General features: G+C 54.2%; 2 protein-coding genes across 7 annotated transcripts in view; both read left to right on the top strand.

Moving 5' to 3' along the window:
• The first annotated feature begins 1,696 nt into the window (after positions 1–1,696).
• IFITM10 (interferon induced transmembrane protein 10) lies at positions 1,697–12,856 on the top strand. 2 transcript variants are annotated; one of them, XM_051804099.1, is made up of 3 exons: positions 1,697–1,961; positions 2,984–3,398; positions 11,980–12,856. In XM_051804099.1, exons 1-3 carry the CDS (start codon positions 1,816–1,818, stop codon positions 12,127–12,129), a joined length of 711 nt encoding a protein of 236 aa, XP_051660059.1. In that variant the 5' UTR covers positions 1,697–1,815; the 3' UTR covers positions 12,130–12,856. The 2 variants fall into 2 exon arrangements, with proteins under 2 accessions (XP_051660059.1, XP_051660060.1); XM_051804100.1 differs by having other exon boundaries at positions 1,936–2,029.
• Positions 12,857–21,595: 8,739 nt separating this feature from the next.
• DUSP8 (dual specificity phosphatase 8) overlaps positions 21,596–23,921 on the top strand; it is a 46,536-nt gene continuing 44,210 nt past the window's right edge. The window contains exon 1 of one of the 5 annotated variants that reach the window (XM_051804070.1): positions 21,596–21,729. The gene's annotated coding sequence lies outside the window, so the exon portion shown is untranslated. Of the gene's footprint in view, positions 21,775–21,863; positions 22,000–23,261; positions 23,340–23,921 lie in introns of those variants that run through there. The other 4 variants (XM_051804071.1, XM_051804072.1, XM_051804074.1 and 1 more) reach the window with 4 other exon arrangements.

Below are 23,921 nucleotides of genomic sequence, written 5' to 3'. Positions count from 1 at the left end.
AACTGTAGGGATGACCTGGTACCCAGAGAAGAGAAAAAGCAGCCATCCAACCTCCCTGACCTTTCAGTCTTATTCATACCAGAGAATGTGTCCACCTCTGTTGATCTCACATTCCTCTACACCACCCTGCTGCCTCCTCTTGCCTGCTCCAGACCCCCTTTGACCTTTTTCTCTGCTCACCCTCCATCTCAGCCTGACATTAAGAGGAGAAGCTCTACCTACACAACTTTCCCCAGACAAATGAATAGCAGACTCCTCAGTAGCTCCCATGGAAGGCAGCATTCTGCATCCAAGGGGTTTCATTGTTCCTCCTGAGCCTGCAGGAAGGATACTCTGCACGGTTGCAGGTTGCCTGGGTTTGTCCAAGTCATCCAGAAAAGCTGACGACAGCTGCCTATGGCTCTGCCTCTCCTGCAAACCTCCTAATCCCACAGGAACATCGCTTTCACCCCAGCACTGTTTCTGTTTCTCAGCAGCTTCTTGGAGAGAGTCCTGAATCTCATCACAGGCAGTCGTAGCCCTAATAAAACCATTTTCACTTTAGCAGAACCCAATGCCATTCCAGCAGCAATAAATTCTGAACTTGTTTTAACTAATGTAGGCACCTTCAGAAGGATAAACTGGTCTTGTGGAAACTGGACCCCCTCCAGCCTCAGAGAGCTGTGGATGCACAAGAAGTTCCCCCACCTCATACCAACCCACAGGGATGAGCACGGGATGGGTGCCCCTATGCTGGTGCTAAACCTGCCTGTGAACAGCCAAATGAATTACCATCCTTATTTCTTAGCTCAGCACTTTGTGGGTAGGCTTAAGGCATTTCCAGAGGATTTCCCTTCCCCTGCAGTTTCTGCTCACACAAACTTTTATTTTACCCACCCTACTTCCAGTACCCTGGGGATTTCTCTGCTATCCTTCCCCAGCACCACAGCTGAGCTGGCTGCTGCCCCAAGGCCACCTGCGCCAGGCTGGGCTCTATCACTGTGGGGTGACACAGGGTGTCTTCATGTCCTCACCCTCCCTGTGCCACAGCTGCATCCTCCCGAATGACCTGCAAGCTGTCCCTGCGCGGCGCCGGCTGCTCTCCATCACATCCCTGGGGGGATGCTACCGCAGCACCCTAGAATTGGGATTCCAAGCAGCTCCCAGAGCGCTAGCAATGGGAGGCAGCAAGCATTTCCCTGATGCTGTGCTAAGCCTGGGCATGGCCAAATTCTCCTAGTCTTGACCATCCTTTGTGACAACCCCACCTCCCTCCCCTAAAGCAGCCGCATGCTCTGCATTTTGCTGCCCGGCTGCTCCCACCCCTGTCTGCGCTGGGATTTGCTCAGTGTTAGAAGGATTTATTGCCCCCCACTCAGGTTTTATGGTTTTATTCCCTTTCCATTCGTCTTCCCATGACCAGAGCCCTTTTTTCCCCACAGCATTGCATCGCCACCACCTCCCCTTGTTAATTCCAGTTGTCCCCACGCACTCCTGCCACACTTGCTTCAGTTTTTCACCCAGGTTCGTGGAAGTGAACCCACAAACAAGGTTGCAGCGAGTCCCCTCTGCAAAGGTTTCTGTGGGTGATGCTCGGGCCGACCATCCCCTTCTGATGCTCGGGGAAGCCGCTCGACCGAGGCCCAGGAGATGCCCCTCTCCAGCGGGGCGCTACCAGGATGCTCCAAGCAGGAGGTGACGTCCCAGTGGGGGGGACACGAGGAGAAGGGCTGAGACGCGGAGGAGCTCTCCTGCGTGAAGCATGTTCGGGGGGAGGGAGGGGGCTGCAGGTTGACCTTCCCATTCCCTAACTCCCCCTCTGCCCATCGCGAGCCCATGGGTGCCCCCCTCCGCCCCCTGCCCGCCCCTAGTCCATGGGTGCCCCCCCCCGCCCTCTCCTCCTCCCGCAACTCCAGCGCCGAGGAAGCCGAGCCGGAGGCAGTGCTGAGCCGGATATGCAGCGACTCCCCGCATCCCTCCTTGTGAGTATCCCTCGCTCCTCCTGATGCCTTCGGAGGAGACGGATGGACGGACGGACGGGCAGTCAGAGGTGGACTAGTTTCTCCTATTTGCAAAGCTAGGGTGGAGGGGAACCTCTTCCAATATCCCTTTCCCCATCCTCTGTCTAGATCTCCTCTTCCCCTCCTCCTCTCCGGCCACAATATTCTCAAAAAAAAAAAAAAGGGGGGGGAGGTAGAGGATGGGGGGGGCGGAACCTGCTGGCAGGTAGAAGGAACCGGGAAATGCAACCCCATTTGGAATCCCGCAGGGACTAGGACTCAGGGAAAAAAAAAATCCCCCCCAAAATACCCACTTTCCCCAGGAGAGACGGAGGGAGGGCGCAGGGGCGGGTTGCTCTGCCGCACCGGGAGACCCGTTCCGCCCGCAGCCGAGCCACCCGCTCCCATCCCGGCATGGGACAGAGAGGAGAAGGCCCCGACAGTCAGACCGACAGACAGACAGGCGAGCAGGGAGGGCTGCGGGTGGCTGCAGCGCAGTCGGGCTGGCAACTCCCCCGCAGCCCCCCGGCGCCTCCCAAGTGTTTCTTTCTGCTTTTATTTGTCTCCTTTTTCTGGGGAAAAAAAAAAAAATATTTCCCTACTGGTGACTCGGGCTCGGGTCACGCAGGACAGCGGGCAGCGGAGGGGGGAGGACCTGGAAGAGAGGGAGGGATGGTCCTGCCGCTGTCCGCGTCTCTGCCCTCGCCGCGGGGCCGGGGCCGGCGGCAGCTCCGCGCCGAGGCGGCGGCGTCGTGGTCCCCGGGTGTAGCGGTGCTCCCTCCTCCCCCTCCTGCCTGCCCTACTCTCCTCCCTCTCTCCTCTCTGCCCACTCCCTCACTCCTCTCCCCGCTCTCTCCTCTGTCTCCCGGTCCCTCTCTCTCTCCTGCCTTCCCCCCACGTCTGTCCTTTTCTGCTCCTTCCCCCCTTTTTCTTCTCCTTCCCCCTCACCTGGCCTTTCCATCCCCTCGCCCCCATTTTTCACGGGGGTGCTTTCGCTTTGCCAGGGCAGAGCGCGGTGACGCCGCGGCAGCCACCACGGAGAGGACACAGGACCCCCCGCTGGGCCCGCCATGCCCCTTTGAGGGGGTGGCCTGGACCCCGAGACCCCCCCAGGGTCCCCCACAGGGCTGCTTCGCCTGCATCGCCAAGCCCCCAGCTCTCCGGCAAGCTTCGCCTGTCCTGTCTCCTTCTTCTGCCGTTTATCTCATGGAGAGCAAGAGCTGCAAAGGGGACAGCCTGCGGCCGGCGGTCCCGTGCAAGCACTCGGTGGAGAAGAAGACGATGACCAACCCTACCACTGTCATCGAAATCTACCCCGACACCACCGAGGTGAACGACTACTATCTCTGGTCCATCTTCAACTTTGTATACCTCAACTTCTGCTGCCTTGGCTTCATCGCCTTGGCCTATTCATTGAAAGTGAGTACTGAGCACAAGGCACGGGGTAAGGGGTGACCGGAGAGGGGGGAAGCGTTTGGGGGTTGTGCCTGATGTGAAACACATCTTTGCTACCCAAATGAGAGGTTGCAGCCAATGGGGATGGGGATGGGAAGAGCCGAGGTGTGTTTTGGAGCCTGGGATGTTACTTCAGGTGGGTAAGAGGTGCTTTGACTTGCTCCAAGTACCCTCAGAGGCTCCTCTGTACCACAGCGGCAGCGTGACAGGCAGGCAACACGGGGTTGGCTTGGCTTGTGCTGCACCCACAGACACAGTGGCACTAGGTCATTTATTCGGGGTCCTGTCTGTTAGAGATCATCAGGATAGGACCCAGCAGCACTGGATGGTCAGGCAGAAGCAGTAAGAAGCAGCTGATCAGGATCAGCCATCTCCTGGCAAGTTGCAGGGGGGAAGCAGCTGACAAGGTCCGGGGCAATCCTGCCTGTTTCTTTCTTGCCCTCTCCCTAATTAAAACCGGAGCTGCTGGCCAGCTTTCCCCACCCCAAGCCCTGTAAATCCCAGAGCGAGCCCTGACGACCTGCCAGCATCATGGGAATGAGGAGGTGGAAGAGAGTGCAGGGGGCTTCCCACAGCATTGGGGCCGGGGCAATACAGAGCTGTGTTGTTGCAGAGCGTGATGGCGTGGAGCACAGCCCATGATGGGAATGGGACCAGGTTATTATTCCTGGTAGCTGCAGGGGAGAGCAACTTGGCAGGGATGGTGCCCAACAAACAGGCAGCCCCTTGGCAGCTGCCAGGAGTGAGGGGTTTGGGCTGCCCTCCCCTTCCCTGCCTGCCAGATGCAAAACTAACTGAATGGATGTGCAGAGAGCCCGGGGCGGCTGGGTGGCCTGGAGAGAAGCTAGCTGATTTGTTTTGGCAGGCAGCATTTAGAGGAAGGCCAGGCGCAGACGGGCTTCATCACAGAAGCAGATCAATTAACCCCATCCAGCTCCCCTGAGCTGGACTGCGAGCACCCAGCACTGCAAGGAGGCTGCTCCCAACCCTGTCAGGGTTTCCATCGGAAAGGCTTGGGGACCTGTGTCCTGGGCTCACTCAGCACCGGCACTATGGTGTCTGCCTCCGTTTCCCCTTGCCCAAAATGGGAGATGAGCACCCATCCACTGCCCATGCAGGAGGCATCACTGCTGCCTGGGTGAGGCATTTAATAACCTAAATCATGCCAGGGCGAAGCATCACCAAAAGCAGGATTGACCAAAGGGCAAATCCAGTCAGTAGCAGCCTAACACAAGCAGGTGGAGGGAGTCCCTTAACACTTCCCTCTCCTTTAGCCAGCAAGGGAACAAACTCATTTCCTCCTTATTTTTTAAGCCGTTTCTCATCCGTATTTGCCTTTAATGATGGACATCTTTCACATAGAAGAGGCTACAAATGAGCATCTGGGTAGATGTGGTCCCTTGCCGCTGCAGCAGTGGGGCAGGAGAGCTCGAGGTCAAGGCTGACCCTTCCCCAGCAGACAGGACAAAGCAGGGTCTGCCACCTGTAAAGTTTTTAGAGGCTGGACCCTTCACTGTCCCTGACATGAGGTAGAAGGAAGGTCAAAGCCCAGAAGTAACCCGAGGCCTGCAACAGAGCAGAGGCGTGGGCCCAGCATCTGTCTGCAAAGATCTAGAGGACAGAAACTCCATCATGAAAAAAAAAAGCAGTAGTGAAGGAAGGTGAAAAGGCAAATTTACTCCAAATTAGGGAAAGGAAAATAGAAGATGGCTGTCAAAAACCAGCCTTGGCTTTTGGACTGAGGGGGCAGTAGCTGGTCAGATGTAACCACGGTACCCAAAAAGAGGTAATGATGACCGGGTAGAAATAACTCTGCTCTGATCTTGGAGATCCCCAGTGGCTGTGACTCTGTGGCAAGGGGAAAATAGAAACAAAATGTTCCTCAGAGGCAGAGGACAGAGCGAGCAAGTGACTGAAGGGATGCTGAGTGCTCTCACGAGCTGCTGTTGGGATGGGCAATGAGAGGCAATGGGGATGGGTGATAAGAGGCAACAAGAATGCTGGGGCAGTAGCAGGTCTGTTGTGGGGAAGACTGATGTTCAGAAAGGCAGAATACTCACTCACAGCTACTGCAGAGACCTTCACAACATCTTAGCCTGGCTGGATGTCAGGGTTATTTCTCCTGAAGCATGTTTTCATCTCTTTTACTGTCAATAATGTTTCTCCCAGGAAGTTCAGAGAAAGTAGGAGCAAAAAATGCCCTAAGGACAGATGTCCCTTTAAACAGACTTCTCTTGTTCCTCTGCAATTAAATGTAAGGACAATTGAGCAGTAGATACTTAAGTCCCACCCTTTCTAGGATGTCTGTGCTCTGAAGAGACTGACTAATGTGCTGCAGGAGTGAGAAGAGTGGAGTGGCACCTTCCTCTTCCTGAGCCCAGCAGAGCCCTCAGCCAGTGGAGCAAAGATTTCCTGGCTGAAGGACCATCAGTGCACTGATGCCATTAAGCGGTTCCTGGGCTACACTTTTTAGATTTCCTTTAAATAACTGAAACATCTAGCAACCTCAGGAATTCTTGTTTGCATTATCAGAAATAGCATTTTCAGTTCCCTGTCATGAAGGTCATCTGCTTTTGACAGATTCATACTGTTAATAAAGCAGTACATACTTTGTATCCCAAGTCCATGAGATGTTTCAGTATATATCTGAGCACACCCTAGTATTTCCACTGGTTTCAGCAGCATAATGCCCACACTGGAAGCCAGATATATGCTTGGTACACTTGAATATTACCTTAAAGCTATCTCCTTCCCCATGCCCTATTTTATTGGTTTCAGCCACATGTGGGAAAGCAGGCTTGTCTGCCTGGCCTTTTGCATGAGAATTACAGCCTTATAGATTTCTTTCTGCAGGAAAATGCTATTTCATGATGATGACCATTTACTAAAAAATGCCAAAAACCACTACCCCAGCACCAAAGAATTTATGAAGAAAGAAACACATGAAGTCAGGTGAGGGCAGAGACTGTGACATCTAAGCCAAGTCCTCTGTGTGACAGACATCCCAGCCAAGCACTCTGAACAAGAGTATGACTGCCTGCCTCATCTTCATTTACACCAATAGCAGGCCAGATCCTCAGCAGCCACAGCTTGCTGAGCTGTAATGGTGTCACACCAACTCATGTATCCCTCTAGGGGTCATTTCTAGCACCTTAGGCTTCTCAAGGTCAGCCTCACAGAGTGCAAGCAAGGCACTCACATCTAACTGTGTGTGTGTGGGGGGGGTGGTGCTGGGGAAGAAGAGATCAACAGCAGGACCAGGGAAGTTAGAAACCCTAAAGTAACCTTAACCCCAGCTCAGCACAGATGTGATGATCACTCCAACAGCAACACTTTGGATTCAGTTGGTTTTGATCAGAAGCAAATGTCATGGCCTGATATTCAGCAGCTCCCTCCCTCCCTCCCTCCTTCCCAGCTCCAAGCAGTAATAAATGATGCATCAGTGCCTGGTGGCAGGAGATCTCACTTCAGTCATTAGAAGGTCTGTCTCTGGAGACTGCTGGGGTGAGCCAAGTCCTTCTCAGTACCCATTATGCCGTGAGGCGGTAGATCAGAGGAGCTGGGGTCTGAGATGAGCCGTGGTACAGATGCTTCTCTGTGGCTGTATAGAGATGAAGATGCCAAGACGCCCTGCTGGCTTTTTAAGGCCCACCAGCAGCCCACAATGTTGCTTGCAGAATTTTCCTGTCCCTTGAGGTCACCAAAATATGTCGAGCTCTCTTGCCGGCTTTCTGCCCAGCCCTTAGCACACAGCTCTTGGCACGACTGTTTGCCTTCCCCTCTTGCCACTTGTTGATCTTTCCTGTTTCGAGTGGAAGCAGACCAGCACAAATCCCTAGCTATTTATTTACCCTGAGAAGCAGAGAAGCTGCCGCACCCAACCTCTCAGGCAGCCTCTCATCCTGCTTTTCGGGAGGAGCAGGAGTTTATGGAGGTGGGTGAAATGCTGGGGTGACAGTCCCATGATGCCAGTGCCGGTGTGGTGGAGGTATGTGGGCTGGAGAGCTCTTGAGCAATTCACAGAGCAAATAAATCCAAGGATCCCCTCCAGAGCTCCTTATGTGTAGGGACACAGAGCTCTGCATAGAAATGGGTTTACTGACAACAAGCTGTGGACTGCCAGGCTGCCTTAAATACAGCCTCATTAGACTCATTATCAACAAACCATTGGTCTTCTTCTGCAAGCTGAGGCAGCACTTTTTACTAGAGCAGCAAGTTTCCTGCTCCTAAAAATGAGAGGGTCCAAGCCCCAGGGCAGAGAGAAGGGAGGTGACTACTGGGGAAGGGTATGTAGCAACCAAGAGCAGCACTTGGAGAGGAAGCAGAAGGCAAAACCCCAAGGAAAGAAAGGGCAGAGGGTGGTGATCAGTGTGCACTGGCACACTGGAGGTATGGGAGGATGTGGTAAAATGGAGATGCTGGAGGACAAGGTGAGCAGCAGGGAGGTGACAGTCAACCATGGATGAATGGAAAGGCCATCACCGCCTTTTTCCCGTGGGAGAGGAGAGGAGAAAGGTTTGCACATTACAGCACAAAAGCTGTATTTGTTTCATGTGAGGACAGGCATGGAAGAAGAAAGAAACTGTATAACTTGTCAACCTGTATCAGAGGCGAGCCCTGCCTTGTCCGGGGTGGGATCTCCAAAGAGGCCACCACACAGAGCTTTGGGGTGCCCAGGGAAACCCCATAGTCAGCAGAAGTAATTATCCTCACACACCAGTCATCTTAGTGCAAAGCAGGGCCAAAAATCCCCATCTAATTTTAGGCAAGATGAGGTTAAAGTGATGATAAGGGTCTGTGACTAAGGAAACACACAACCTGGGTCTGGGGTGAGGGTTCAGTCTGTGACCTTGAGGACCTGTCCCTGACCATGCCTCATCTCATTGGCTATGGAAGGAAGCAGCTTCCAGGGCTCCCAGAAGCTCGTGCACCAGCTGTCAGCACATTATGATGATGGTGGCCACAGGAGCATGAAAACAGGAAAAGCTGAGGCTAGGCTATGATAAAAACGCCAGCATCTCCTTAAGGACAAAGCAGGGAAGGAGCTGAAGCACTTGTCTGCTCTCTGGGAGAGCTCCTCCATAGCCCAGCTCAGTTACCACAGCAGGACTTTAAAGGGAGACATCTGGAAGCACCTGAGGGTGCAAGGCCATGCAAAAGGAGATGATGCTGCCCTGGAGAGATGTGGGAGGCTGAAGCTGTGAGTGGTTTGTAAGGAGAAACTCCTTTTCATCGCACTTGTGTGCCACAGGGGCCCTTGCACTTGTCTGGCAGTTAGAGGCTCTGCTGCAATATAAATTATAATGGACAATCAGGGATGATTTGCATGAGGGAGACCATTGAAGCTGTAGGCGCACAGGAAAGTACTAATGGAGGAGGGGAAGGGGACCAAGGAATCAGTGAGGATGGGGATTCCAGACAGCCAAGGCCGGAACAGCCAGAGAAGACCCAGGGTAGAGGTAGGGAAGGGAAAGAGCAGGGGGCTGCTGGAGATGGGGAATGCAGGGGGAACTGCATTCCGTGTTGGTAGGAGTGGGTAGATGGAACCATCTGGAGGTGCAGGGAGAGGAGGCCATTGGGTGCCCTTAGGTAGGAGTCAAAGGCAGCCATCCTACCATTGTTTGGGCCCAAAAAACCAAAAAGAGAAGAATTGGAAGGGACAAAAAAAGGAACTGTGAGGAAATGGTGGCATGGGGGAGAGGGCAGCCCCAGGCACCCCTCACTACAGACGCTTAGCAGCAGCAGCAAGACTGGAGCAGGGCCAAAGGGAGAGCCACAGGAAAGTCAAGAAGAGGTGCTGCTGAAGTGTGTTGTTAAAGCACTGGTCCCAAGAGTGAGCTGGTGGGAGGTGGGAGACACTACTGGGAGAGGCTGCTTGGAGCACTGGGAGAAGGCTGGGCATGGAAATTAGGGTGGCAGGGCACCCCAGGGACAGGGGGAACATGAGACAAGGAGTAGGAGAGAGCTCCTGGGGCCAAGAAGAACCGGCCCCACAAAGCTAAAACGGCTTGGCTACAGGAGGGTTGCAGAGCTCGGTGTGCCGGCCATGCCAGTCTGCTGGAGAAACCTCTGTCTGCCCGGTAAACGCTGATGGCAAACGCTGCCTCACCTGCGGCAGAGAGCAAATTCTCCCAGCAGTGGCTGGGTTACAGCGGAGGAAGGGGCAAAAGGCATTTGCTCCATGTAGGTTTTGCCTGAGGCAGCCCCATCCCTGGGAAGAAGGAAGCGTGTGAGAGCTTCAGAGAGTCTGATGGGAGCAGCAGGCAGGATTTCTGGCCTGAATCCAGCACCCCTGGGGCTCTGGTTGCAAGGACCTCTTGCTTCTCACCAGTGGATGAGAAGGTGCCAGATGCCTGGCGCTGCTGAGTCCAGGCAATTCTGGGAGGATGCTAAACTTACTGAATAATTTCAGATGTGAGTCATCCCGGACATTGAGCTGACACAAAAAGGCATGTGGGCTCCCATGCTGCCGGCTTGCTGTCTTCCCAGAGATCATCTCCACTGCTGAGAGCTCCAGCAGAGCATGCCACAGAGCCACATGCAGTTTTGTGACTGTCCTCTCTTTTGATCCCAGAAGGATGGTAAGCTGAGCACTCAGAAGTGAAATGATGGGTGGCTGGCACCAGCTCCAGCTGCAGGCTCCCAGGAGTGAGGCACATCAGAGGCCGAGGGCATGGCACCATAAGATTTAATATGAGAATGAAAACAGAGCTCTCATTCTTGCCCATGTGCCTGCCAGCACCACGTCCTGTGGGCCTCGTGCCAACGGCAGCCTCCCTGCCCACAGTCCGGGATTAATGAAGATCAGGAGTTGCCTTTGCAGAGAGGTCCTCACTGGTGCGACAGAAGAGAGGAACGTTTCTTGAGGGTCTGAGAGGTGGTTTTGGAGGCCCCGTGAACCAGCATCATTCCAGGGGAATGAGGGGTTCAGCAACCCTTTCCTATATCCAGCAGCTTGCAGAAGGCTTTCAGGACAGTCCCATGCGTAAGCACTGCAGGAATAAGAGAGAAAAAGTCTGTAAGACGTGGTCTGAATCCATCACAGAGTCTTTTCAGAAAGCTCCTGGTCGATAAAAGCCTTTTAATATTCCTTGGTATGACTGTGGTGCTGGTTTTTGAATCTTGCCACCAACATCTAGTGTCCAACTGGCAGCGCCCAGCAGGGCTTTCACTGCCGGGAGCAAGACAGGCTGTGAAGGGCACACAGCCCCCACCCAAGAACGAGCAGTGGGGCAGGCCCTGCCAGACCCTGGGCTTGGATATGGAAAAGGGATGAGGGGTCAAGTCTCCTGGTTCTTTCATCCTTGTGGCTCCAGCTGCCTGAGTCTGCTGAGTGCTGGCTGAGGGGGCAGCTTGGGGACAGGGACACATCCCTGCTAGGAAGGGATGGAGCCTGGTGCCTCATCTGCTGGGATCAAACTGCAGAGCTGCTACTGGTGGACAGTGCCATCAGCTGCCTGGCTGTGCCATCCACTGCCTCATAGTGCCATCCCTGCCTGCTGGTGGCATTGCTGCCTGGCTGTGCCATCTGCTGCCTTGCAATGCCATCGTTGCCATATAGTGCCATGCACTTCCTGGCTATGCCTTCTGCTGCCTGGCCGTGCCATGTGCTGCCTGGTAATGCCATCACTACCTGGCAGTGCCATCTGCTGCCTTGCAGTGCCATCTGCTGCCCGGCAGTGTCATCTGCTGCCTGGTAATGCCGTCGCTGTCTGCCAGTGGCATCACTGCCTGGCAGTGCCATGCACTGTCTGGCAGCCTGGAGGAGGTGGGGACAGGCCACTGACATGGACCTGTGCAGTCATTGCCATGCACTGCAGAGCTGTCCCAAGGCAAGCCCATGAAAGTCCCAGCCTGCAGGATATTGAAGGGAGCAGACCGTGCTGTCAGAATAGAGACGCTACACAAGCCGCATAAGACCTGCAAAAGGAAAGGAACTCATTAACCCAGGACTACTTAATATGCTGGAGGCTTGTGCGCCACCCTGAAGCTGCAGTAGGATGCCGTGCCAGGCTTCACCTGCTCAGCCCCTCAGTGCAGATGGAGGCACAGGGATGCACGCTGGAACAACAGCCAGTCTCCTCATTGTGGGTTGGGTGAGCCAAAGCCTGGTGCCGCAGGGCCAGGGGGTTGCAGCACAGCAGGCACTGTGCTTTAGTGCCAGTGTGCCTGGGATGCACAACGGCATCTCAGTTCCCCTGTGGACCCTCAGGCTCAAAATTATACTGACGCACTCTGGGGACCACAGGGACCTGGTTTGCCTGCTTGGCAACAGCAATGGGTCACTCTTCCAGGTCTTCTCCGCTCCCAGAAATTTCCAGCCCAGAGTACTTGGCTTCACAAGCTCAATCCATAGCAGAGGCAGAGTGCAAACCTCACCACGGTGTTTTATGGCACCCCAAGTATTCAAATACAAAGAGGCACAGCCCAGCCCTCACCTGCTGTACATATAACCATGTACAGGTGCACTGGGTTTGCATTTAGCCAACAAGTTATATCTTTCATACATAATACAATTACTTTATTTAATTATTTTTTGTCTCAGGTCCGGGATAAGAAACTCCTCAATGACTTAAATGGAGCAGTTGAAGATGCCAAGACAGCCCGGCTTTTTAACATCACCAGCTCAGCCCTTGCCACCTTCTGTATCATCCTTATCTTCATCTTCCTGCGATACCCTCTCACTGACTACTAGAGTGAGGCCAACAGCAGCGGCCGCCGCCAAAATGCCTCTATGCCAGAAGTGTCTGCAGTTGTTTCTTGTAGCAAGGACACGCAAAAAAACCCACTACACCTTGATTGCAAAAAAGAAAGAAAAAAAAGTACGTAAATAAAAGTTATATTAGTTTATCAACCGAGCATACCCTTCCTGCCCCAAAATGGTACGTGAACTGCTATAGGAAAGGGTTTCACTCTTGCACATGTACAGGGACAAAAATAGACCAAGAAATATTTATTTTATGGCCAACAAGCTGTGTGAAAAGAGTGTGGAAAGCCCAGAGCGACACACATTTAGTGGCAGACAGCTGAGCTCTGTGAGCAGGGGAATCCTGTGAAGCTGGAGACACATGCAGTGATGGACGGGGACCAAGGCAGGGTTGTCTCATAACATATCAGGTGTGTTCAGACCTCCCCACCATCCCCCAGCTTAAGGGGATTTCTTTTCCTTTTATTCTCTTGAATTTCATCCACTGGTTCAAACAACTCCCAACCCTGGAGAGCTGAGGGTGTTAGGAAATTCATACTGGGGAGCTCCAAAGCCTCTAGAGAAGCCCCGAAGTATTAAAGGGCAGGTTTCTCCTTGGGATCTCCCAGCAGTGCTGAGAAGGAGGGCACCTCCTGGAGAATTCACCTAAGCCACCTAAGTGGAGTGCTACTGTATTTCTGTGAACAGTCAATAAAGAGATACCTCTGATATGTGATGCTGATGGGTTAATTCCTTCCTTACGAGGGCTGGGCTCGTGGTCTCTATGGGCTGGCAAGAGAAAATGCTAATGTCACCAGCAGCTGCTTGGGAGAGATTTAAAGCAGGAGCGAGGGATGCTGCTGCAGGTCAGGGCCACATGCAGCCATGAAGGAGAGTGCAAATCCAGATTTGAGAGCAGACACCTTAGTCACTCCTGTGGTGGAAGATCAATGGCAAGCAGACAAAGGCAGCCAAGTGGGCAGGTCACCCCTCTCCTGCTTGGACCAACGTTGAAGAGAGAAATAAATTGCCACAGTCTGAACATGCTGCTACTGCAGCACTTCCCAGGGTCATTACCAAGAGCCAGATTCAGAGATGAAGTGCATTTGCCACTGAACGAGGCAGGAGCTCAGAGCCCTTCCTGATAGCTGCCAGAGGCTGCCTGTGGGGCTGCAAATCAACATGCCCTGATTTGAAAACACCACAAATAAATGGCTAGACCAGGACTAAAATACAGCTTTTCAGCCCCTCTGACCCTTCAAAGTCATCTCATATGCCACAGCTGCCTCATCTTTTTCCAGCTGCAAGATGACCTCATGCCAAGGGGCACCAGTCACTGCCATGGAACTGGGAAAAGGCAACGCCACCCACCTTTGCACCCACCAGGAAAGTGAAGATGAAGCAAGAGAGAGGCAGAGTAGACAGGCTGTCATGGGACACTTCATCATCTGCTGAGTGCATGGTTAAATCAGGCTGTCTCTGGGCTGTGCTCAGTGAGGGATGTGCCATAGCGAGGTGTGGGGGCAGACCATGAGGATGCTTCCCTGAAAGCCTCATGAGATGTCACCTCCTTCCCTCTCAGGTCTCCCCACCTTAATCCCAGCCTGGCCTTCATTTATGGGAGGACTTATGAGCAGAAAGACCTGCAGTCCTGCCTGTTCCACACTCGCTGGAGAGTATTTCCACACCAGAGCAGATCAAGGGGCTGTTTTGCAACAAAGTACGTGTTGCCCTGGAAGTATCTCAGCCATGAACTGCTCTATGATCATTCATCCAGAGGTCAAGACTCTTCCCAACCTCTCTTGCATGCTTCTCGCTCCCTTCCCTGAAGCAAGACCTGAGCAGTCATAGCCATCAGCATTTCCATCCTGGTATACCTAGAGGCTATATCCAGTCCTTGTCTCAGGCAGAGTAAGGAGGTGTCCTGCCATGATGGCAATGCCTCCAAAGAGGGTACAGACAAAATTACTCATGTTGCAGCCTGGGGGATAACTCAGACAGGGCGACCAAAGGCTTAGATCGCTGTGGAACCAATGTGCCTGGCACCTCTTGGAATAAGGAGTGTGTTCCTTTCTATGAGCTGGGACTCGCTGGAGCCATGTTGCAAATGCTTTTGCACTCAGAGACCCTCGCCCAACTCTGTGAAACCTTGTGGGGACAACACCACTGTTCCCATCTCCCATGCTACACAGGAGAGAGCTGCCCTGCTTGGCATGCAGGCACGAGGCTGCTCAGATTAAGGCAGAGCTGATACAAAACTGGAAGTGACCCAAAGCCAGCCTTTTCTACATTTAACAAGTGTGACAAATGAGCTACTATCATCCCTTCCCCTGATGGACCACCTTATCTGTGGGAATATGGATGCTGGTTTAATGAACCACGGGGAATACTGAACTGACTCTGCAGCATTTTTGCATGTATAAACCATAAGGGATGGAGAGGGAGGGCTAATATTATTAATCATCATATTTATTATTTGTTGCCATGTTGTAGGAGGTGAAATCACTGTGCTGTGGCAGGTTGTAGGTCCACCTGGACCTGCCTCAAACAAGAACAGAGCAGCAGAGAAGGATGCAGTAACCCTGTGGCTGGAGGAAGGGATGACTGACCCCAGGCAGATGCTCAGCTCCACCACAGCCCTCACCTCGGCTTCATCTGCAGCTCAGGGCTGGGGGGCAGCAAAGCCCCTGCACTTTGCCTTCCTCTCTCTTAGTGTCCCCCCCCCTTCATTTTAATGGACTCCTCCAAACTCACAGCAGGAGGAAAGCACCCCCAAAATGGGGAAAATGAGAGGGACACATAAATTTTTCCAAGCTTGCTTAGCAGAAAAAAAAAAAGTAATTTATTCATGCAAGAGTGTTCCAAGTGCAGCAGCATCAAGGTATTCAGCATTCATTTCATCTTGTCAGTGTCACGGAACCCCAAACTGAGACAGCAAAACTGCGTTCCCATATACTGTCAGGCAAGTACATCCCAGATTGCACCAACTGTGCTGTTAAGTGAAAGAAAGAACTTTTTTTTTTCATTTTGAGGGAACAAGGGAAAGAAAAGCAGCAGCCAAATCCGACAGGTCCTCTAATTGCTTTTCTTTTTTTTAATTTTGCAAGAAAATTCTGGAAGTTCAGGTTTTGCCAAGGCTGACACCCGCCGCAGCAGAAGGCAGGCTTTCAAGAGTTGCTTCTCTGCCTTTTCACTTCTGCCACTCACAACGTCGCACCACACTCTCCAAATCGCACCTTTTTTTGGCTGTGAAGCCGCAGCCTCTGTTGCATTCAGCGGCGGGAAGGAAAACTGAGAGGAGGGGGTGGAAGAGCGGAACAGCCGAACGCAGCTTGAGAAGCATCTTTTCATATGGGAAAGAACTGACGGTCACGTTGCCATATAGAGATTCAATTGTATTCCTGCGGGAAACTGAGCCTGACAGCTTGATGAGGATTGCTTTTTGCTTTTTCTTTAGCTCGAGGGGAGGTATGGGGAAGGAGGGGAGCCATTGTTCCCTTTTAGGTGACATTGTACAGTTCTGCCTAAAACACTACCGCTGTTTTTTGCCCCTGGTAGCTGAAAAGCGTTTGGAATGAGACTGGAGAAAGGTCACCGAGTCTGGTGAGGGGCACCCTCGTCTGGGGAGGAAATGCTGGGGGACGGGGCTCGTTCAGGCTGGCGATGAAATGGCTTCGCGGGTACCCTGATGGCAGGCCCAGCACCTAGGAGGAGGTCACGGAGGTAGAGAGGGGGACGTCTCCTCTCCAAGCTGGAGCTGCCCTGCTGCGGGAGGCAGGCAGAGGGCCCCCTCACACCGCTCCACCGCAGCCGGCAGCGCACCGCCCATCTCCGCGGCCACGGGGCGGGCCTGGAGGCTCCGGGCCCTCGCCCCTTGGAGGGAGCAGAGGTCCATCCACGCTCCTCGGGGACTCCCCGCCCCGAGCCTCACCCCCGGAGAGTTGCGAGTCCCTACACAGGGCAAGCGCTGGCTTGTGCAAGGAGCAGTTGTGGGGTGAGGGTGGCTCCTGAGCCCTAAAACCAGCCAGGAGCGGGTCCCCAGCCTCCCGCAGGGATGTGCCCCTTCGTGCCAGCCGGGGCGCGTGCGTCAGGCGAGGTCCCGGGCGCTGTTACACATTCACCCTCCACGCTGGCAGGGGAAGGTGGCTGCGGGCCAAGCAGCGCGTGTGAGCAAAGCCCGCGGCGCTTACGCAAGGCTCAGAGCTCACCCGCGCCTCTGCCCCGGCTGCCACGCACGGCTCAGTGATGACGCTCCTGCGCAAATGCCACCGAACCAGTTTGCAGACAAGAGCACCTCGAATCCCGGCTGGGGAGAACTGGTTTGGGTTTTGTTGGTAAACGCGACCCCACAGCTCCCCTTTATCTACGGGCTGGCAGTAATAAACATGGTGAGATAGAGCTAATTCAGGTAAGGACCTCCTGGCCTCCTGGCATCTGCGAGTTCCCTTGTCAGGGGTGAGCTGCCAGGCATGAAGGCAAAGCATGGTGAGTCAGGGCCAGAGCAGCCTTCAGCCTGGATACCCAAATTAACAGAGAGAGAGAGATGCAAATGGCAACCCCTATTCTTCTGCACGGTGTGTAAGCCACCAGCAAAAGCTGACACCGAGCTGTAGCATCATAACCCTGCTGCCCAGGCATTTCATGGGCCGGGAGGCAGAGTCACATGTCCAGCAAGTAGCAGCTCTCACCTCCCTTTCCAGCCACGTGCTGCTGTACTGCGTGACCTTACCAAAGCCCTCTCATCTCTGTTTTCCCCTCCAGCACTGTCTCATGGCTTGATATCTTCTCAGAGGAGGAACTGCAGCCTTGCTTAGCGCCACCAGGTTCTGGGACCTTGGCACTGTGGGCATCCTGTGACTGGTGCAATTGCAGCAGTCAGGTATGGTTGGCAGATACAGGGGAAGAGCAGGGCGCTGATGGAGCTGCCCCTTCCCTCCTCTCCATCCCCAGATACGCGCGGCAGGTTGGACAGTGAGGAGTGCCTGGCTCTGCAGGCAGACCGCGGCCCTGACGGTGGGAGGAGGGGGAGGCACAGATGGCAGCAGATGCTCTCATCAGTGAAAATGATTGAAGCAAAACAAAAAAAACCTAGCAACTGGTGAGCAGCCTAACAAAAACCAGCACAAGGGTAGAGAAAAAGGGTCTGGACCTGACAGACCCATTCACAGAGCCTAGCTCTGTGCTGCCTGCTGGCCCAGGGTAATGTTTTTCTCATCCCCAATTCACATACAGAGAAGAAAGCACTTGTCTGGGAGCACTGGGCAGAGATTATTTTTTAAGACTTGAATATACTAAAACAAAACCATTTGGTGTCTCTCCTCATTCCCTTTCCCTGTCCTCTCTCTTATCCCTCTCCCACTGCCTCCAGAGAAGAGAATATGACCCTGGACAGCTTCTAGGCACACCTAAGCCACTCGCCTACCATCACTGCCCAGAGCAAACCCAAGTGTGTGCCAACACAGCACGCCGTTTCAGCACTGGGGGCGAAGGAGCAGGTACACTTCCTGCACCTGAGCACAGTTACTGTAACACCTCCGTGCAGCTCAGCTGACGCTGCCAGCATGGGCTCCTCTGTCAGGATAGATTCGTGCCAGTGCAAAGGTCTTGCTCCTCCACCCCTCCCATCCCCTGACTTTGACCCATTGTGCCAGCACTCAGCAACCTTGCCCCACATTTGGCACATCTCCACGCTACAGCCCAGCTTTTCTGCAACATGTCCAGGGCAGAGGGAATCAGAGGGAATTTATTCAATGCATGATGGGTTATTTTTCCTTTTTCCCTCTGGCAGGAGCGCCTGGCGGCGCAGTGAGAGCCACAGAATGAATGTTTCTGCAGCATGCGTGGAGCTGAATGGCACAGCACGCAGCCCTCCAGCCTGCTACTGCTGCGATTAACTGTGCTGTGGCTGCTTTTGCGAGGTGCACGCGCGGTTCAGCACCCTTCGAGTGCTGAGCCACTTCTACTGGGAAACGGGAGATGGATCCGGGGAAGCCCCCGTGTGAGAAACACACCTGCCTGGTGATGCTGCAAGTGCCTTCTGCCTGCTCAAGCACGTCAGCTTTCTTCACTGAGTGACACCATTTTGAGCTTGGCAGGAGGAAGGTGGCGTGCTGGGATCCACTAGGGATCTGTGCTGGGCTGCATCCCGGCCATGAAGGGAGAAAGCTGGGGAGAACATGGGCAGGTGTGAAAGAGGGGAGCAATGCCCTTCCTAAGGTGGATTGAGAGTTCACCACAGCCAATACCTTTCTTTACAAAACAGGACAATACAAAGCCTAGTGAGCCCCTTCCTCCAGCATCATGTTGCGCCCCACTCTGGAACACTGCAGTGAAGGTGAGAGGCACTCACATGGCAGAACCAACCACATGTGGTAGAAGCAGAGCCATGTCAGCCCAAAGGTTGACTCTGGTCTCAGCTATCAGCACAGTTTTGAGGTGCCGATGCCCCCTAAAGGGGGGAACAGTGTCCTGTGCCACAGCCAGCCCTGCTGGATGGAGGGTGACTGGAGCCTGGCTCAGCTGGTGCTTTGAGGAACTGCATCTGAACACCAGAATAGGTTAAAAAAAGACTATTCACTCATTTAAAGAAATTGCAGGTTGACAAAACATCTCTCCTTTTTGATGGATAAGAAAGTTGGTTTGGCAGTGATTCCTTTTTCCTAGTTTTAGTTTCCTTCATGATCAGGTTATGATTTTAATCCCTGCAGGATACAGGAGAATCTGCTGCGCTTTTCTGCACTTGGCCTGCCATGGCAGTTTGGAGGCCTGGAAAACATTTTAGCAAGAACCACTACGTGTACAAGTGTAACTTGCATTTGAAACACATAGATGGGAGCAACCCATCTTTGGATGCACCTGAAATCTGGGAAAGAGGAAAAACCTGAGTGGGGCAAATTATTTTTTAAGGGATTTACCTGAAATTAAGCACTTTCCTTTAGCAATAAGCAACTTGCTGCATAATTTTTGCTCAGCTCATGATGGTTGGTGGGGAGGGGGGTGTGATGGCCCTGGGGCTGAGACAATAGATTCACATCTGGTAGATGGAGCTTAGAGACGAGGCTGCTTTGTTCTGTCTGCCTGACCATTACAGCATTACCCTGGCTCTCCCAGCTTGATTTCCCCTGGGGAAAATAGGGATAATAGGGATGGCTGAGCCACCCAGAGCTGACCAGGTGTGCTCACAGCACTGTCCTCGCTCAGGCTGGCTGCCCACTTCAACATAGCAGTGGGTCTGCACCTGAATGCCAGAATGTCAGGCTGAGTGGGATTGGAATCTAAATAGTGTTAGCTCCCAGCTTTGGGGAGGCAGGTGAGGTTTTGCAAGCCTCAGCCACCGCCTGCTCCTGGTCCCTGTGATCCCGGGAGCAGTTTAACGGCAGTGAATCATTTGTTTTGGTTTCTCCCCACCAGGCGCTTGGCTGCAGCGCCTCGCACAGAAGCAGTGGGCGTGGGAGAGATGCAAGCTCCTGGGCTGGAGCCTCTCCCGCTGGTCGTGAGAATCGGTGTCCCTCTGGTACCCAGCCCCGCTGAAGCAGCTCCTCCTATTTGCTGGCAATAGGGATTTTGTGTGGGTCAAATCTGTGTTCTCATCACTCAGGGATGCAGCAGGGGGTCCATGGGGTGGCTGAGGAGAGGTTGCCAGGGATGAAGGCTCAAGAGGGAGCTCAGCTTGGTCTGTTGTTGGAATGAACAGTCCAAGGCAGGTGCCTGGCAGTCCCTCAGGACATTCCATCCTGTCTCTTTCTCACCATCTCCCCATCCCTTGCCTACTGCAAGCCTGAATCCTTCTCCTATCTCCTTTCCCACACTCCTCCCTTGCACCGTGCCAGGGAGCAATCTACCTGACAGCTGATCTGGGATGCTCATCTGGCAGTGATGTGCCAGGTCTAGGGTTGGAAACATTGATTTTAACTGGGGTCTGGAAAGAAACTGTTTAAATCCTCTTCCTTTAGCAGGCTTTGTGAGCTCATGGCTCTCTGCCTAGATAACAGCTTTTACAACGAAGCTTTGGGATTTTCACACTCATTCCTTTCCCCCTCTTTTTTTCTATTTTACCCTTGAAAAGGAGTGTTGGGCAGGGGAGGAAACAGTCTGAAGCTGAAGCAAGAGATACCTTTCTCAGATTTTCCCCATCTAGGGTGTTTTGCATGGCTGCAAGGAGGGAGCTGGGCAGGAAAACCAGCAGGAAAGGCTTCCTTCCAGCCATGTCAGGTATGCTCCAGCTCCCACCAGGACCAAGTGCTATAGAGCTGCTAGAGAAGTGAGTGCCCATCCTACCCCAGTATCTTGCCATCAGTTATGGTAACTGGGCTGAAATCCATGCATTTAGCTAGAGTAGCTCTGGTTTTGTAAAAGTTTCCCTGCTGACAGCTTTGGGTGAGCTGATTTCCTGAGGTAGGAGAAGGGCATGAACTCAACATTGCTTATGCAATGGGGAGAGTAAGACTTTTTAGCATCCAAGGGTTTTATACCTCTGGTGCTTTATGAGAAATGACATTTCTGGGAAAGATTTTGCCGACAGTTACTGTGGGAGCTTGACATTCTTCTTGAACAAGCTGCCGGCCGCACGTCTGGAGAGATGAGAGTTAATTTTAAAACATCCGGCATCTGTATCAGCAGGGAGGAAGGTTCCCTTCATTTCCTAAGCACCAGCAAAACGTAAGCTTCTAAATCCTAATCCCTCTCTAAGCTGGAGCTGCCAGGCCAGGGCCAAGGACAGAGAAAACCCCCTGCTGTGTAGCCAGGACAGTTGCCCAGCTCTTTGGTGAAATCGCAGCCGGATGGGGGTGAGCCCATTCCATCCATCCAGGAGCCGACCTGTGGGTCAGGCTCCTCCTGAACGCACAGCTTTTGGGTCACTCTTTGCCATGCCGTTCCCCGAGACCGCGCTGCCTTTACGTCTGTTCTTCTCCAGCTTGGGCGCTCCAGAGCGAGCGAGCCCCGTGGGGCGCCCCGGCGGCCCGCCGCTGCCCCACGCTCAGCACCGCGTATTCGGGGTGCGCAGCGCCGGCGGGCGGGCGAGCCGCGGGCAAGGTGCTGGCAGCCGACAGGGGCAGCTCCATCTGCGGGAGAGCTCCTGGCTCAACCGTACCCGCGCCTGGCAGCCCGGGAAACATCCATGACCCAAAAACACACGGCAGTGCGTCTTTTGTCGGGAGCAGCCGCGGCTCTGGGGGTACCCCCCGGGGACCTCAGTGGCCGGGAGGGTCACCCCCAGAAAGCGCTGCGGTGCCCAGGCCGCTCTCTACGCGGGGTATCCCGTCTCCCAGACCCTCCGCTTCGCTCCGCGCCCGCGGGGCTGACGTCACCCTGCCCTGCGCCGCCCGCGCTGATTGGCTGCGGGTGACGTCAACGCTGTCTTCCCCCCCCTTATTTTTTTATTTTTTTTTTTTTCCCTTTTCCCCCCCGGCCCCCCCCCGCTCCCAAGGCATGACCTCATCGCCGGCGCATTCCCGGCGGCGCGCGGAGCGGCGCGGAGCAGCGCGGAGCAGCGCGGAGCGGGCCCCCCCCCCGCCCGCCGGGGCATGCGGGCCCTGCGGCGCCGGCAGCGGCCGCGCCGGCGGAACGGCCGCGGAGCGGAGCGGGGCGGCCCCGCGCCCGCCGCGCCGGGTCAGTGCGGCCCCTCCCCGCGGGGAGCCCGAGCGGGACGGACGGGTCCGTGCGCCCCGGGGTTGGGGTGAAGGGCGGGCGGGAGGAGCGCGGAGGGGGGCGGTGCGGTGCGGTGCGGTGCGGTGCGGTGCGGTGCTCCCCGCGTGTGCGGAGCGGAGCCGGCATCGCGCCCTGCGGCGGTGGGACAGCATGTACCGGTCTATGTACGCGCCTGTGTGTATGCCGAGATCCAGGGCTTCGCGTTTGCAGTGGGGGGCTGGAATTATTCCGGTGCGAGGGAAAGTGATGCGTGTGAAGTGCTGGGGCTAGGGAGGGAGCAGCCCCACCGCGGGGAGTGGGGAAGGGGGGGAGCTGGCGATCCGCGGCCGCGCATATCGGGGGCGCTGCGCTTGTTTTCGGAGCGGGGGGGTGGTGGAAATCCCACCCTGCCTTCGCGGTGCGCGCTTGCCGGGCGGCGGTGGTGCAGGTGAGGAGTGGGCTCGGGAAGCGCCGGGGAATACCCGCTGTCCTGCCGCGCCGGGGGTCGCGGATGGAGGGGTTTTCTGGCGGGGCTGAGGGCTGGTGTTTGAGGAGCCGGTGTTAACAGCGCTGTGGTTTTTCTGATGATGAAAGAGGTTGGAGTGTCGCCCTGTGTCCTTGGCGTTTAAACGAAGCCGGCATGTGTTCAGCAGCGGGGGTTTTAATGCAACACTTCACTGCTGCGGCTCCAAAGGCGCTGCTCGCGATTAATGAGTTAAGCTGCCCGTTTAAAATAATCCCTTCCACCTCCCCTAATGTGCCTGGACGATTTATCACCCCCCACCCACCCCCAATTATTACATAGTGATAAATGTTGGTTTATGTGCTGAGTGTTGTTTGTTTTTAGAGATTCCTGGTTATTTCCCTTATTGATAAATAAGTTCCTTCTCCTTCCTGCTCCCCCCTCCCTTTTCTCCTCCCCCAGAATTAAATTCCTGAGCAACAGCAAAAGCTGATGTCAGTGCTTCAGCTTGCATTGGGGGAGCTCTGTGCACAGGTCAGTAATTTGCGGTTTCGTTAGAAGGAAGAACGCGGTGCAGTGCTGTTCTGTTAGGGATATTTGGATTTTTCTAGGCATGGATGCGTTTATCCTTCATATTGCGGTAGTTATCGACAGCTCCCTGGTGAGAGCTGGGCACTGCATAAGCATATGTGGAAGAGACCATCCCTATCCCAAGCAGCTAGCGATGACGAACACATTGGGAATTGTTGCCGGAGGTTCCATTTCCCTCTAATTTGGGGTGATAAGGTAGACCCCCTTCCCCCAGGAGACGGGTGGGATATCCAAGAAGCCTGAACAGGTAGTGCTGAGGATTGTGCCTGTTGGTGCAGGAGCCATGATAACCTTGAAAGCAGCTTGCCCGTGGAGCGGTGTTTAACGCTTGCTTGCATTGTCTCATCCTCCTGCGCTAAGGTGAAGGGCTCAGGGCACGGCTGCCTAAGCGCCCAAACGTGGCTGTGGGAGAGCTTTGTTTTTGGAAGGACTTAGTGCATGGGAATTGGTCTTTATAGGTTTGGCCTTGACTCTGTGTGCCCCTGCGCTCATGCTGTCGGAGGGCATCCATGTCGGGAGGTCTCCCTCTGCGGAAGAGGTTTGTTGGGGGTTTGGGTCTGGATGGGGATTCCTGCGCTTGATTTGGTTTTGCTTGTAACAGTTCCCAAAACAAAATAAGCTGTAGCCCCAAGAAAACCCTTCTGGCCGTAGTGCATTTGGGATTTTATAGAGCCCGCAAGCACCTTGCAGGTGTCTTGTCCCCAGTTTTTCCTGACACAGCCACGGTGGCAGAGCCTGGATGTGTAGGACTACCTGAATGGCTGGGACCAGAGTGGACAGGCAGGTGTGTAAGCAGCATAAGGATGCCCAAATGCCTCTTTGCAGTGGCAGTAGGCAGAAATTCCTGCCCTCAGCTCATTGGCAACACAACTGAGAAGTGCAAACCTGAGACCGGAAGGTTTCCAAGCTGAGATGACAGCAGCTCATACCAAAGTCTTTTAACCCGACAGATTTGCCTCCTGTGGCTTTCAGTTGTCCCTGCCTAGACACAAGGTAAGGAGTAGGGAAGGAAAACCTGGATCTAGCATTGCTGTTTGAAATTTAGCCTCAGCTAAGTTTGGGAGAGCTGAGCAAAATGGCCAGTCCTTAGGAGCGTTGTCTTGGGGCACTGCATGGAGTT

This window comes from Manacus candei, unplaced genomic scaffold (genome assembly GCF_025592945.1).
Source record: "Manacus candei isolate 608988 ecotype Guabito, Panama unplaced genomic scaffold, ASM2559294v1 h1tg000060l, whole genome shotgun sequence".
In the NCBI taxonomy this organism is placed as follows: domain Eukaryota; kingdom Metazoa; phylum Chordata; class Aves; order Passeriformes; family Pipridae; genus Manacus; species Manacus candei.
The sequence above is the reverse complement of the archived record's forward strand: the minus strand, read 5'-3'. Positions and strand labels throughout refer to the sequence as shown.